At 38.0% G+C, this 17163-nt stretch overlaps 1 protein-coding gene across 1 annotated transcript in view; it reads left to right on the top strand.

Moving 5' to 3' along the window:
• The first annotated feature begins 4447 nt into the window (after nucleotides 1-4447).
• The window catches only part of efnb2a (ephrin-B2a), an 82217-nt gene continuing 69501 nt past the window's right edge, over nucleotides 4448-17163 (top strand). The window contains exon 1 of the mRNA XM_088352969.1: nucleotides 4448-4942. Within this exon, the coding sequence (XP_088209095.1) occupies nucleotides 4830-4942 (113 nt within the window). The 5' untranslated portion in view covers nucleotides 4448-4829. The remainder of the gene's footprint in view (nucleotides 4943-17163) is intronic.

Genomic DNA, 17163 nt, shown 5'->3' with positions numbered 1-17163 from the left:
TCTTGATGTATATTTATTCATAAATTAAAATATATGCTTAAAACAGGGACCGTATATATTATTTTGCTTTAATTGTGAGTGTTTCAAAACCAACTAATTATTCATCCATCCATTATCTGCACCGCTTATCCTCAGTAGGGTCGCGGGGGTGCTGGAGCCCATCCCAGCTATCTTCGGGCAGTGGGCAGGGGACACCCTAAACTGGTTGCCAGCTAGTCACAGGGCACACAGGGACAGACAATTGCTCGCCCATTCAGACCTGGGGAAAATTTGGACCGGCCAATTAACCTGACACGAATGTTTTTGGAATGTGGGAGGAAACCGAAGTGCCCGGAGGGAACCCACGCAAGCACGTGGAGAACATGCAAACTCCACACAGGAGGTTTGATCTAACGACCTCAGAACTGTGGCGCACACGCGCTAACCACTGCGCCACCATGCTGCCCTTTATATATATTGGTAAATAAATAGGGCAGCACACGCGGCACAGTTCACAGTCTTGGGAACCACCTGTGTGGCTTCAAATCCAGCTACCGGACTTCCTCTACGGAGTTTGTATGTTCTCCCCGTGCTTGCGTGGGTTTCCTCCGGGCACTCCGGTTTCCTCCCACATTCCAAAGACATGCATTTCAGATGGATTGGTTGGTCCAAATTGTCCCTAGGTGTGAATGAGCGTGGGAGTTGTCTGTCCCTGTGTGCCCTGCGATTGGCTGGCAACCAGTTCAGGGTGTCCCCTGCCCACTGCTTGCTGGGATGGGCTCCAGCACCCCCACGACCCTACTGAGGATAAGTGGTGCAGCTAATGAGATGAGATGTAAATAAATAAAACATGTAGATGTCTTGATGTATATTTATTCATAAATTAAAATATTGGTTTGTTCTCCTGGATCGGCCCCTTGGCCAAATTTTTTAACCCGCTACTCCAAATAGTTTCCCACCCCCAATCTAAGTGGACGAGGATGCTACACTAACGGCAGTCGCAGTAGTGATTGGAGCCATAATAGATAAGACCAATGCGGCCGAAGTAATTCAGAGAGACGCATCACCTCAGAACTGTGCCGCACACGCGCTAACCACTGTGCCGCCGTGCTGCCCTTAGCAACAACAAAAAGATATATAAATCCCAAATTGTCGCAAGATAATTGGATCGGTATTGATTGATGTATTTGCTTTGTTTGGATCGATACCAAAAATCACAGTATCACACACCCCTTGTTCTGGTTTTTCAAGACCTGGCAAATGGCAACAGACCCTTCCATTACGGTTTGTCAAATGAACACAATCCACAACCGCAAATGAAATTAAGTTTAAAAGTGCCAAAGTTTCTCACCTATGTTGGGCTGAACGCCTTTCAACGTGAGTTAGCTGGGTGTAGGCTGTTCGAGTGTAGACAAGACTAATTGGCTAAAATTCATTGTGTGGATTGCCAAAGCAAACCCACATATGCAAAGGCGCACACACTCCTTCTAAAAGTATGCAAATAATCAGTAGGCCAATTGTGTAAAATTGTGATAAAAAAAACAATTGATTCAATACTTACTCTGACTGACTTAATGGAGCCTGCTTTCATAAAACTTGAGGAAATAGAAATATTTATCTTTCGATGTAGTATATCCGCTAGTAGGCGATATTGCTCTTTGAAAAAAAAATCTAACATACTTGAATCAGTCTTTTGCCCTCTAACAATTGCTCTTAATTGTAGAGATGCTGCGTGCTTGTCCTCCACGAGAAAGAATTCACAGTTTAGAAGATGATGCTCAGGTTTTTATGTTTTGACAGACAATAAACCGAAATTCCGATCCACTCTCCCATGCGCAGACAACAATGAAAACGTTAAAGTGCAGATGCACGGAACAGCTCTAACAAAGATGATACCCAATAATTGAACGTTTTTTGTTTAATTGAAAAATGATTGCGAGGATTGGTCCCCCATGTGCTGTGTGTTAATTAATCATATCGTCTGGATCTCCTTTTCACCAAGCAAGTCGCTCCTATTTTACTGACAATGGGCTTGTGTGGACTCTCCTACCCAGGACCAATCAGCGTCACCTATGGGCGGGGTTTTAGTTAACCCGATATTCACCTAATATTAGTGAGGGGAATTCTGACGCTTTTTAAAGGACCGTCTCCTTCGGCTCTCTTCACTGAAAAGAGTCGTAATAAGAGCTCTGTTCACTCCACGCATCGGCCCGTTATTGCAGTACCTCCGGGAACGGTGCATTCGCAATGATCGCATCAAGGCTTTAAGGCTAGGACCTTAGCTTGGCCTTTTGGCTGAGAGTAAGAGTCCCGGCTCCTAGGCTTTGTAGCGTATTATGAACTGACCGATAACGGATAATGGATAATGAATAAAGAAGATAGAACAATAACCCTTAAACCCCCCCCCCCTTTCGGCTTCCAGATGGTTCTTCAGATTTTTAAGGGTCAATTTATAATATTTAGTGCCTCCTAGTGTTACAAAAACAAAACCCCAACCCCGATTCAATTAAAAAAAAACAACAACGGTGATTTGAATGATGGGCAAAAACAATAAACTATCGCAGTGTTTTTCAACCTTTTTTTTTGGAGCCAAGGCTCAAATACTACTACTACTATTACTCTTACTACTACTACTACTACTACTACTACTAGTAATAGACTAGTACTACTAGTACTGCTGGTACTAGTACTACTATATATATATGTATATATATATATATATATATATATATATATATATATATATATATATATATATATATATATATATATATATATATATATATATATATATATATTCTAGAGTGTATACACTCTAGTCGTAGTAGTAATGGTAATTATTACAAAATCGATCCGTCGAAAATGTTTAAAAATAAACTCTTTAACCACTGTGGGTTTTTTTTTTAAGTTTGAAATTGACCAAAAATGTTCTCATAATTTGTCATCACTGTGGCTCCGGAGGTAACTCGGGTTATATTTGGTAATAATTCTTAATTCATTTTCGATTTACTTTAACCTGTTTTCAGAGTTTTTCTACAGTTCTATCTTATTGATCTAGATAAATAAATACTTGAAATGAGCACAAATGATTTTCCAGTGGAAATAATATTTTTAAGATGTTACAGTTTTTTCCCTTTTTGGGGACATAATAGACAATAATAAAGAAATAATGATTAAAACAAAAAATAAATTGTGAAAGGTTTTTACTTTATTTGATTAATTTTGTTTTTTCTGCAGTGCAGTTTCTGTCTTGAAGTACTTTATCAAACAAAATAATTTATTAACTGTACCGTGCTACCCTGTGAGCAAATACCCATTATATGACATTTATATCACCTATTGACATGAATGAATGTTAGGTATTTGGCGGCTCATTGGAAGAACCCCTGCCAATCCCTGTACTAAGGAAACAACACAGATATAATAATAATAATAATAATAATTATGACAGCACTCATATTGGTCTGTGATGAGCGCTTTCAAGATTGAGCCACAGCGAGAGAGAGAGAAAGAGAGAGAGAGAGAAAGAACGAACAAAAAGAAGTGAGAGAGCGAAACAATAAGCAAGAAAGAGAGAGACAGAGATAGAAAAGAAGAGAGAGCGAAAGAGAAACAGGATAGAGACTGAAAGTAAGAGAAAGAAAGAGAAAAGAAAGAGAGAGAGAGGAGAGGGAAAAAGAAATGGCGGGAGAGGAAGATAGCCAGCGAGAGGGAGAGAGATAGGGAAAGAGAAAGAAAGAGGGAACTAGAGATAAAGAAAGAGAGAAATTGAAAGAGAGAAGGAGATAAATAAAAAAGGAAAGAAAGAGAGAAAGAAAGAAAGAAAGAGAGAAAGGAATAAAGAGAGAAATAAATAAATAAAGAAAGAAATGTAAAGAAATAGAGATGGAGAAAACGAGATGGGAAAGAGGGGAGGGAAAGGGAGGAAAGAGAGAAAAGGAGAAAGGAAAAAGAAGAAGCAAGAAGAAGGGACAAACAGAGAGTGAAAGAGACAGAGAGAGAGAAAAAGAGCAAAAGAAACAGAGAGAGAAAGAAGAAGAGAGAAAAAGTGAGAGAAAAATGAGACAGAGATTGAGAAAGTAAGAAAGATCGACAGAAAGAGAGACAAAGAGTGAGATAGAGAGTAAGAAAGAGCCTTTCAAAGGGAGCCCAGTCCTGGTTAACGGTGAGCTAGCTCATCAAGCTTTTTCGTTCGCGAAGGACACACGGCTACCCGATATATTCATTTGGCGTCTCTCAGTGACTTTCCTTCCAGGTTGAGCCGCGAGCCAGGCAAGCAGTCTGATCCATTCAAACCTCGTCCGCATTTGGTCGCAACTGATTGTCAATATAGTATTTACCTACCGCAACCCTCTTGTGGACGTATTTTAGGGTCACTTTCCACTTTTCGTTTATTTCATTCCCATTTTTGGTCATTTTCTTCATTTCTGCTCATTTTTGTTTTTCTTCCCCCCCCCCCCCCCCCCCCCCCCAGACATTAATTTTAGCTTTTTCCCACCATCGGATCCATCTAAAAGAGGCCCCATTATTCCGTTCTACTGCTAGTCCCAGCTCGTTTTTTCACATTGCTCCTTTTTGTGCATTTGGATGCGAATTGCCGCAGTCAGACAAAGAGGATTTATCCCAAGACTCGCTCGTTCCGAGGAATGTACATCGACAGACGGCTGTGAATCAACGCATCAGGTCTCATTCTGATCATGCGCTAGAACGCTTGGGGTGTTTTCTGGGGCAGGATCAGGATCATAAGCTGAGAAACGAGGTTTCCTGGACGGTGGAAAAATCTCTTGAACGGGGTACTAGGGGGAGCAAAGTCATTTTTTTTACAAACTCCCGCACCTATCTTTCTAAACATGAGGGAGTCGATGTGGATATATAATTGCGGAGTTGTTTTTCTGCTCTTCAAAGCACATATGTGTCGGGCACTCATCTTGGATTCTATTTATTGGAACACAACAAATCCCAAGTAAGTACACACACGCGCGCTCGCTGACACGTACAGACCATGGGCGTAACTACCCCGTTTTGGGGGACGCTTGAACACCCCCGAAATTTAACCCAAGCGCCCCCCCAACACTATGGCATTTTTAAACTCTCTTTTCCTTAATTAAAAGACAGGATATACTTAAATATAATAAAAACGCCGGGTACATTTTTTTTTAAAAGTAGAATAAAACAAAAATGTGAGCAACACAGGGTCGGAAAAACTCCACTGCCCTAAAATGATTCAGTCAATTTTATCATCAATCATGGAGAAGCAAAGTACGAACAGTGGTTAAAGTTAAAAACATCCCATCCGGAATAAAATTTAAGATGTATTCTGACAATTATGTATTTTCTCCTTATCAGTTGAACAAATTATCATCACATTTTGATGGACTTTCTATAAACCATTTACCAATTAAAAAAAGGGAAGAAATAATAGTGTGTGTGTGTGTGTGTGTGTGAGAATGGGTAAGTGTAAAATACATTGTAGAGCGCTTTGGAAGGTCTTCAGTGATTCGAAATGCGCTGTATAATTGCAGTCCATTTAGTATTGACCATTTTTATGATACTGAATTCTTACCCTCTTAGTAATAGAACAGTTGCGTTTGAGAACACAGAGGTACATTATTTATTCAATATTTTATTTATTTATAACTTCTTTAAATGACTGAATTACTATTTTTAATGACTGAAACGTGTTTGCATGTGGTGGTTGGTGTAAAAAAGAGAGACAAGACACTGTGTTCTCAGCAACTCCAAATTCAACCCAAGCACCCTTAAATATTATAGCATCTTTAAAACTGTTTTCTTTAATAAAGGACAGGATAAAATAAAATGAAAAAAACGCAAGATAAAAAAAAAAGTAAAACAAAACAAACGTGAACAACTCAGCCTCTGAAATACCCCACTGCCTTGAAATGGTTCATTCCATTTGATTTTTAGCATGTCTCCTCTTTTGCTTGGCACTTGTGTCACTTGCAGCATAGCGGCAGAGTCTGTGATGGCTCCAGTGTATTACGGTGAGAGTTTGTTATTATGAAAGTCCAGCAATGCCATAATTCAATTTAAAAAAGGAACATTCAAATAATAAAAATAGCCTTAAAACGAGCATTCGATTGATAAAAACGTCTTTTAAGTTAAAAAGCCTTTCGCAAAATTTTTTATTAAAATGTTATCATAATTCAATTTGACACGTATATAACTTTAAGTGAAATAAACAAATGTTTTTATCAGGCCAGCCACTCTTACACAAACTGGTGCTATCCTCTGTCAGGATTCTTAAAAAAGCGAACAGACACAAAATTTTCAAGATAAATATATAAAATTCAATATTATAGAAAATAGTTACAGTATACATAATGAAAAGTGAATTTCCTTTGTTGTCTTGCACACGAATACTTGTGTTGAGTCATTTGAAAAACAACAACAATGAACAAGTCTATCAATTACACCAGTGTTTTTCAACCTTTTTTGGAGCAAAGGCACGCTTTTTTTTTCCCCAATAAAAAAGATAAAGGTACACCTTTGAAAATGTTTAAAAAAATTCCCAACTGCAGTTTTGTGTGTGTGTGTGTGTGTGTTTGTGTTTTAATTATGATATTCACTCATTTATTTTTGTATTCATTTCAGGCAGTTACATTCTTTGTGTACACATCACTTTAATGCATAACAGAATACCTGAAAGGGAGTGGGACGAAGAAAACTTATCCCACCCCTTTTCTCATTTATAAAAATTTAAGTAAATCAAATTCCCTGCCACTTTTGTTGAATTGATATTCCCAGCAGGTGCGGACAAATTGTACAGCTTCCCGGCCAGCAAATAATAGTTTTGAAACTGCAAGTAGTATCTCTGCACAGAAGACACTAAATGTGTCACTTTTTTGCCACACACTTTTTTGCATCTTTACATATACTTGCATACGTATGCAAGTTCTTGTACACAGATACTTTGAATTTAATTTTATTATTAATATGTTTTGGAACAGGAAATCGATCTTGGTCCTTTTTGGCAGTTGTTTGTTTGGTCTTGCAAATGTATACTTTGTGTTTTGACTTGAGCTTTTTATTTTATATTTGCATTAAAGTTATATGGCTAAAAAGTCGATTTTTAGTAAATATCCATGAGTTAAAACCAACCCTAACACTATAGATATTAATTTAGTTAATGATACAATTTTTTAAAATATTTTTTGCATACTTGGACGTCATCTGCATCTCTTTGTCATATCATGCGATCCGTATTTGCACTGTAAACAACCAATATTCGATAAATAACCAATATTCATCATTGATTGTTGTTGTGTTGTGTAAATTTAGATGTTTTCCTTAGCATATTGGTAATTTCACTACTTTTAAATTCTATGTTACTTTTTAAATTCTGTGTTACCTTTAAATTCTAGGTTATTTTAAATTCTATGTGTATATGTGCACTGTATAAGGCAGCTTTGAATTTCATGACACTTTGCATAATGACAATAAAGCCATTCTATTCTATTCTTTTCTATTCTATTCTATTCTATTCTATGTGTTGTGATACCCCCAACAAATATTCAAGTAACAAAATAACCTTTGAGTTATTTACATCATTCTTTTAGGGTTCATTTGAACAATTTTCAAAATTGAAATTTAAGGGTATACTGGTTGATAAAAGTCACATGGACCCACAACAAAAATTAGAAAAACATATTTTCATGGGGGGGGGGATTTTTTAAGGGTTATTGTTCTATCTTCTTTATTCATTATCCATTATCCGTTATCGATCAGTTCATAATACGCTACAAAGCCTGGGAGCCGGGACTCTTACTCTTAGCCAAAAGGCCAAGCTAAGGTCCTAGCCCTTAAACCTTGCTGCGATCATTGCGAATGCACCGTTCCCGGAGGTACTGCAATACCGGGCGGATGCGTGGAGTGGACAGAATCTGACCGGCACATGCCGTCACAGTCAGAATTTTTCAGTCGGCACATGACGACACATTAAGATTCTCATGAACACGAAGTTCACATTAGGAAACCTAATAAAGTAACCAAGAGATAAGAAGAAAATAAGATGCTGTATTCTCGTTTTTAGTGTATTTTACAGCTGATTGAAGACACGGGTCGCCAATGACCCACTTTAATGGGGTGTGTAACCTGAAAACAAACACAATAGAAGGGTTAAGAAGCCTTGTCTCGATGGGTCAATTCAATGTCAATTCAAATAACTGCACAATGCTTAAAGCATTTGACGACAAATGATGTTGATTATATTTTATCTGACTTTTTTTCAAGAAATATGAGAAGCGGATAGCCCGCAGATGTAACCATTCGTTTGTTTCGGGGCTTTTTGTATAGCATAAAACTGGAAGTGGCAAACTTTTACCAAAAGGGAAATCTAATTCGATCGTTGGGGTGTTTTTTTTGTTTTTTTATACAAACAAACACATAGTTTAGCTTTAAAATAAAGCAGATGTAGACTAAAATTCTAGTCTTTAAAAAATATTTGTTTAAAGAAATCGGCAAGGGGAAAAAAGCGGTAGGGTATAGCGTAAAGAGGTAGTGTTCATGAGTATGCTTTTGGTCACTCTTATGCCAGTAATTGCATAGCATGTGGGGGTTAACTTTAGCCTTTGTAGTATTAAGTGCCACAGGCAACTTTGTCTTATTCTTGTATTGCTAAAGAACCTAAGCAGCTGCTGAATTTCCAACAGCTCGGGCACCTCTTGCCTGGAAAGGCATCCGGAAGTATTTTGGAAAGCTATTTTAGTTGGTATTAATTGATTGATTAATTGACATTTTAATTGTTTTCCACTGATCCTCAAATAAATGGTTATAATGAGTATAAAATCAACAGATTCGATAAACAATTGACAAAAAAGGAGGAGAAAAAAGGCTCCCAGAAAAAATGCCGGTGTTTATCTAGGTTCTGTCTCCTTGACAACCAAAAACACTTTTTCACATTATTCTTGTTATGTAATCATATTTTTATAACAAGACATTTTGTGTAACATAAATCAAATTTCATCATTCACAATATAATTCCAAGGGGAGACCTACTCTGTGACCATGAGCAGACAGCATTTTATCCACGTATATGATACTAGGGCAGAGTAGAGCAGACTACAGCATGCGGGCTACATGCGGCCCATCAGGCTTTTGAATCCAGTCTTCTGCCAAAACGTCCTACCCTTTTGAGCTTCAAGAGTTAGTCGAATTCCTCCTCCGTGGTAAAAAGTGGCTGAAAAAAAGCAATCCAACCATTTTCTCAACAGCATCAAGCTTCCATATTCCACTTTTATTTGAGATGAAACGGCTCGCCTCTTCCTTACACTTTACACCAACCATATTGAATGGATGCACGAGATATTGCACAATAAAAAAGTTCTTAGCTGGAGATACATTACAGTATATTTACACATGAACTCGGAAGAGTAAGCGGATTTCTTCTTGGGGGTGGATGCTGGGTCACCTCCACAGCGCCACTCGCCGGTAGCGGCGGAAAAAAAGCACTACAGTACTGTCCTGTACTCGGAAAAAGGTGCACACAATACAAAATCGAACTTACAGCAATGTCCAGATATTTTTCGACATCCCGAAAAAAACGTTTGTATCTACCGTTGTTCTTGAGTCGAATGGTCGTAAGTAGGGGAGCGTCTAAATCTAAATCAGCATAATCAAGTGTAGCATAATATGTAAATTTTATTGAATGGATAAAATATCTTTGCTTCTTTTTCTTTTTACTTCATTTACTTTGTAAATCTTTTTTTTACTTTGATTAATCCCCCTGATTTCTGATTGTGATTTAATTTGGTGTTTGACTAATTTCTACGAGAAGAGCTAAAAGTCAATCTTGATTTGATGAAAGCAGTCTAGCTCGCCTGTCAGTTCATAATAGAAGTAAGATCTTAGGCCTGAAACCGACCCAAAATTCGGTCCGGCCTCAAATGTTATCATTATCTTGGGCTGGTTTTTCAATTAGTGGTGTGTCGTTAGCTGCTAAAAACAGCTTGTCCCGCAGTTTAAGGTATATAGTGTGCTCAGCTTGTCCTTTAAATCTCTGAATGTGCAGAGGGTGGCTAAGCCCCGGAGGTCGGCTACAGTCACACTTTCTTCCTCCTCTGTCCTTTCCCTCGTCCGTACAAACAAAATATGCAAATTCAGGGTTTTTTTTAGGCTCGGTCTCTAAAATCAAGTTAATTTGGGTCGGTTTGGCCTGTATATTTTAGGCCTGATCTTACTATTAGTCAGTATTTTCCATTTTAACACAAAATAATTTGTTGACGTGTCGTAGAGCAGTTCATTGAGAATGCATTTTGTTCTCAATAAATCAACATTTGGTCTTGGTGAAAATGTGATGCGTGTCAGAGCCTGGGATTTAAGAATCCCTGACTGTTGCTAATCAGCAAACATTCCGCTGAATAAGTGCATGTCTGTGTGCATTCCTTTTGTCCTTTGTGTATTTTAGGGGCTGACAGGTCAGACTGTGATATCATTTATTGAGTTCTGTTTTGGGTATCGACTACATTTTACAAGAAAAAATTGAATTGAATTTACAAACATCAATGTTGTGAAACATTGTATTCAATAATATTAGACATGTAATTAAGTGAGTTTTGCACCCATGTCATTAGTGTAATAATGGATTATTTTGACATTTTCCCGTTTTTATTTGGTGGGCCGGTGTTTTGAAATTATTTCTTACCCTTCAAGAAGTCCTACCAATGCCTAGTGTGCATTGCTGATATAAATATGCCTTTAAAAGCGGTGAGTACCTACAATTTTTGTTATTCAGTCTCATTTGACTCTTTCACTGATTTAAAGCACTTTTGTTTGAGGTAGTTTTTAAGTCTGGCTTGTGTTTCTGCGGTAGCTTTCTAGCAGGGTGTTTGTTGACTAGTCAAGTCAAGTCATTTTTATTTGTATAGCCCTTAATCACAATAAGTCTCTAAGGGCTTCACAGATTAGTACACTATGTTACACAGACTATTTTTCAGCCGACAAGAAGAGTAGGTTATTATTCGTATGCAATGGAGTAGAAGTGAGTTTTAAGTTTATATTTAAACATTTCCACTGAGGTTGCAGATCGGATCTCAGGGGGAAGAGCATTCCACAGCACCGGTGCCCGGATGGAGAACGCTCTCGAACCAGCAGAACACTTCTTTGCTCTCGGGATCACCAGAAGACCGACACTCTCAGATCGTAGGCTTCGGACCGGGACATAGGGGCAGAGCAGATCTGAAAGATAAGAGGGAGCAAGTCCATGTATGATTTTGTACAATACTAAGAGAACCTTGAAGTCACATCTTTGGCTAACTGGGAGCCAGTGCAAGTTAGCCAAAATCGGTGTTATGTGATCGTACTTTTTTGTCCTAGTTAAAAGCCTCGCTGCGGCATTTTGTACTAGCTGAAGAGACTTGATTCTGGACTTCGGGAGACCGGAGAGTAGTGCATTACAGTAATCGAGACGGGAGGTAACAAATGCATGAATTATAGTTTCCGCATCAGACTGAGACAGTATTGGACGGATTTTGCCAAATCTCATTCCATACTATCAGTAAAAGTTCTGTTTGCAATCATTCAGAGTTTCAGTGTTGCTCATTTTACTTGATTATAAAGAAAACAAAATTCGTCAACCTACGGTAGGACGTCTCACAAAGGTAGGACATTTTGGCACAAGACTGGCTTCAAAAGCCTGACGGGCCGCATGTAGCCCGCGTGCTGCAGTTTCTTCTTCTCTGCCCTAGCATCATATTCGTGGATAAAATGATGCCTGCTCATGGTCACAGAGTAGGTCTCCCCCCTGGAATTATATAGCGAATAGTTATGTAAAGACCACTGTCTCACTGTATTACGGGACAAAATGCGTTACTTGACTGCAATATGAAAACCGTACGTCCCTCCATCCATTATCTGCACCGCTTCTCCTCAGTAGAGTTGCGGGGGGAACCGTCCGTTTACTTCTAAGTACGGGAGAAAATCATTTTAACCCTCCCACTACAATTACCCCGTTTTGAAAGCGCGATTTAAATTATCGTAACTCCACGACGTTGGGCTAAAGAAAATAATCACTACAGTTCCTGAAAGAAGACACGCTTTTATAGGTTTTGATTGTCAAATGGGAAAGTAATTGGGATACTGGTGGGTCATGTATGATATGGGTCACTGTCTCCAGAAATTGCTTTATCATCTGCCACACATGCCCATAAAACGCGGTGTTATGGTGAAATATTGTTGACAATATATGGAAAACAAGGAGAGCAAAACTCAAACTTTTTTCATTTACATTTTTAACAGTTCATTTTTTCAGCTTATGTTGTCTTACAATGTGTTCATTTTAATTTCCATTCTCTACTTCATTATGATCCTGAAAATCCAAGTCCGGTTTTTGATTTGTTTTTTATTTCAAGCTGTTACTACATTTTTTATTACTCAACACATACTGAGAGAGCAAGACTCAAAACGTTTTTGTATATAACAGTTCATTTTTCCAGTTTATATTGTCTTACAATGTGCTCATGTTCTGTTATAGTCTCTACTTCCTTAAAAATCCCGAAAAGTGCAAGTCTGTATTTTGTTTTAAACTCTTATTACAATATTTTAAAACATTTATGTTAAAGATTGCCAAATATATTTAAAAAAAAATTTTTCTGGGGAAAAGAAGGGCCAGAAGTAATCCTTATAACATGATTTCGGATTTTTTCATGACCAAAATAAGAAAACAATTCCAAGCAGTCTGTACGATACTTGGTCAATAAAGGGTTAAGCAACTGTTGGGAACTCTATGCACGGACCAAATGGTGGTTATTCAGGGTTCGTAAGGGTGCTTGAAATCTTGGGAAAAGCTTGAATTTTAACGTTGTTTTTTTTGAGGTTTTAAAAGTGCTTGAATTTTGGGTGAAGTGCTTGAAATTACTGCCATTTTGACTCAATAAACTACGCATTAAATTAAAATAAATTATAAGAAGAATTGATTTTGTCTGGCTTCCACCCACCTTAAATAAATCAGTAGTGTTGATGAGATAAATATAAAGCAGGGGTCTCAAACTCAATTAAGTCGGGGGTTTTATATTTGTTCACTAGATGTCGCTGTTATGTGTAGTGCATACAAAAAAAAAATCCAAGGAAGACTATAAACTATGGAGACTGAAAGTGAACAAATAGCACCCTACTTCTAGCTATTTTTACCCACAAAGAAAGACAAAATGAAGGGAAAATTATTTTTTAAGGAATACAACTAGGGAAGAAGAAATTCAAAACAGACAAAAAAGGAAAAAGGAATAAAAAGAAAAGTAGGGGAAAATAAAACAAAAAAAAGAAAAATGGAGAAAAAGAAAGAAAGCAATGAAAGAGGAAAACAGACAAAAATTAAAAAAACATTTTTTAAAAAAAATGTTTTTCATTTTACCTATATTTTTTTGTATTTTATTTCCTTATTATATTGTGTTTTCTTTTTTACCTTTTTATTTTTTCTGGTCCTTATTTTCTTTTCCTTTTTCTTTTCTTTTTGTCTTCTTTTCAAACATGATACAGTGCGTTTTGGTCACATTGAGTCTCCGCATTTTGTCTTCTTCCGTTGTTCTTTTAGCACTGGTTTTCGGTGGCACGACAGAATACAGCATTGTCTAGTGGGAAAATAATACACACTGTCCATTTGATTTTCATATCAAGGTGGGGGCCTCAAACTATCATCGTGGGGGCTGTGATTGGCCCCCGGGCCGTCAGTTTGACACCCGTAATCTAGATTATTATAACGACAATCAATAATAATTACTATCAACAATATGATAATTTATTTTTTCTGCTTTGAAGGGTACTGGATAACTTGGAAAATTGGTTCCATAATCTTGTACCATGAAAAAAGGTGTTGAACCTTGTTAATGCAATGTGTTTCTTTTAGTCTTGTTCGAAATGTGAAGACTCCTGGCCAGTCTCATGGCTTTATATGTAGGTGGGGGGCAGAGAACAAAGAGAACTTAAGGCTGGTCCTTCAACTTTCTGTAGGCATCCATGTTACATGAGCACATGTTTAAGGAAAAAAAAACCCCATCTCAAAGCCCCGTCGGCTATGACGATTTAATGCTCTTGTAATGCGTACTGCCCTCATGCATGAACCTCTCAAGAAAAAAAAGGAAACACCCAACCTCCACATTCTCCAGACCAGTCTCTTTAACACACGCACACAGCACACATAGACTCACACAGCTTCTTCTAATCCATTTTGTAGTCGGGAGGGAGAGACAAAAGTGAGGCCCGCTTTACATGGTTTATGTATAAAGAGTGCTCCCTCTTTTCCTGTGCAGTTCATTAAGAGATTACGTGAAAGCCCCAAGGCTCTTTGTGACCAGGCAGTGTGTGCGGGGGTACGTTTGCGTGTGTTGGGGGACCGCTGTGGGTTCCTTTGTTGTTTTAGGGGGTCAGATTTCTGCTTAGAGACACGGGTTCATCATGAATAAGCGACTGAGACCGCCGATTTGAAGTTGGAAGTAAATTCCAGGCTATAGAGTGCACCTGACTATAAGCCGCACCCACCAATTTTTGAGTAATTTCGCATTTTTATACTTATACAAGCCGCACGCATGTATAAGCCACGGGCGCCCGCAGTAAAACTTGCGGCAAAGTCACAGGGGGTGGGGGGGTTTAAGGGTTATTGTTCTATCTTCTTTATTCATTACCCTTCTTTATTCATTATCCATTATCTGTTATTGGTCAGTTCATAATGCGCCAGAAAGCCTAGAAGCTGGGACTCTTACTCTCAGCCAAAAGGCCAAACCAAGGTCCTAGCCTTAAAGCCTTGCTGTGATCATTGCGAAAGCACCGTTCCCGGCAATTTTTTTCTTTGGTTTGAACAAATTTATTGACACTAATAACAGAAAACAATCATGACAATTAAGCACATTCACAATATTATATTTCAATGTGACGTTTTGAACAACCCTTCTCGAAAATCTTAATAGCAATCAAGCATATTCACAATTTCATTATATAACATCTTTGTTAGTGTCAATAGATCCGTCCAGGCCAAAGTCGATTGTCTTTGGTCTGAACAAATCCACCGACACCAACAGCAGCAAAACAAACACGACAATCTCAACAGCCATCAAGCATATTCACAATTTTGTTATATCTGACAATATGACGTGACGATATGATGTTTTAGCATTTTTTCCTGACATTTTCAACATCAATTAAACAATTTCAGAGTTATTATCTTTTAACAGTAGTTAACCAGCGTGTAAAGGGCAATACTATTGTGCAAGGGCATAGCTCTGCCATCCCAAGCGGGGGGGTTTGGGGTTTTTAAGGTTTATTGATCAATCTTCGTTATTCATTATCCGTTATCTGCCAGTTCATAATACGCTACAAAGCCTAGGAGCCGGGACACTTACTCTCAGCCAAAAGGCCAAGCTAAGGTCCTAGCCCTAAAGCCTTGCTGCAATCATTGTGAATGCACCGTTCCCGGAGGTACTGCAATACCAAGCGGCATCCTTCATAGACCATGCTGTAAATTCCTCATTTTATCAAGAACCACATTGATACCCGTAATTAACGTATGATGCAGACTTCTAAAGTCGGGGTCCCGTCTAAAGTAATCCAAGAAAAATGTATATTTGTAAAGTTAAGGGTGAGAAAAATATACCCACTATTGTTCGCTACGACAACAGACATATCTACTGGTAACTCAGCTTTACCACATTTCCCATCAGGCCGCGTTTTCTCCGCCCCTTATTTTTGATTTGTCCGTAGAATACATAACAGAATAAATCTCTAAAATAAATACATTACAAAAATATACAGTTGCAAATACATATTATACATGGTTACACATATATAGGAAGAAAGACGGTACACCGAGAGAGTTTTCAAAGCTTTAATAATAATAATAATATAACTTTCATCCCAAACCGTGCCTTTGAAAGGTACCAACACTCTAGTAGCATCACGCTCGCAATGTATCAAATAAATGGCAACCCATAGCTGTGAATATCACGGTAAGTCGTTCTGATCTTCCCTCAGTATAAGAACGTACCTTGACTTGACAGAAAACACATACTACAGTTTAGAGATCACAGTCTTTCCTCGTGAACATGTTCAACTGGTCATAATCTCACCTTTTAAATTTCTGCGCCGCTGGTGGCCATCGGAAAAATTCCATAAATTAGCCGCTTCACTGAATAAGCCTCAGGGCTGAACATTTGGGAAAAAAGTAGCGGCTTATAGTCCGGAATTTACGGTACTCTAAAATGTATACACAATTAAAAAGTAGTATTTGAGATATTTCTTGACTCCTCTAGATGACACGTTGGGTTTAAAAGACTGTTCAAGTCCATCCATTGCCTGGTAACCCCCTAACGTTTCTGTAAATTGATGTTTCTATATAAGTACATTTTGAAATCATATCTTGAATTCCAAAAGGTTAAGCGTTCTAACGAGATGTGGCATGACATGTAATTAAGTGACTGGTGACATCGTGAAGACACGACTTTGCTTCTCAATTGTCCGACGGGTCGCCTCCAGACTGTTGATGGATTAAACGTTCAACTTTAGAGTTAAATGTACATTGAAGATTCGCATACAGTGTGCTGTCATTGTAGACATAACTTAAAGATGGGAAAGTGTAGGTTTGGCCCATTGCGGTTGAGTGATTAAGTATATATTTTGTCTAATATGTTAAGATGTTGTATTGTGTGATATAGCCGCAAAAACACACACTCCTCACACAGTTATGTTTTTTATAGTGTTAAAAAATTGCGGCAGAGTTTTATAGGGCTGTATGCTGTATTTGTACTACATTTGCACCAGGTGTGCGCATGCACACACTTTTTTGCTTGATTTAAAAAGTGATTATTACATCTTTTATGCAGTCATTTTGCCTGATTCTATTGCATTATTTTATAAATGTATGCCAGAATAGGTGCAAGGTTGGCCTTAAATATCCTTGGATGTGGTTTTGAAAAGGTCTGAAATAGTCTTAAATTTGAATGGAAAAATCCTGGGGGAACCTGCATGAAATTTATGTGATAGACAAATAAGGCTTTTTAGGTAAGCACTTTTCAACCTTTCATGAGGCATATATTTTTTCACTGAAGACATCTCGAGGTACAACACTTGCAGAAAATGTTTAATTCCCCAGTGTGTAACATTTGACCACTACTCGAGATATCACTGTTGTCTAATGCAAATTAAACCAGAACCACAGAGCACAGCGTAGCAGCAAATTTCGCCAGA

The sequence above is a fragment of the Urocampus carinirostris genome, chromosome 14 (genome assembly GCF_059441175.1).
Source record: "Urocampus carinirostris isolate Australia breed hairy pipefish chromosome 14, RoL_Ucar_1.0, whole genome shotgun sequence".
Taxonomy (NCBI): domain Eukaryota; kingdom Metazoa; phylum Chordata; class Actinopteri; order Syngnathiformes; family Syngnathidae; genus Urocampus; species Urocampus carinirostris.
The sequence above is the reverse complement of the archived record's forward strand: the minus strand, read 5'-3'. Positions and strand labels throughout refer to the sequence as shown.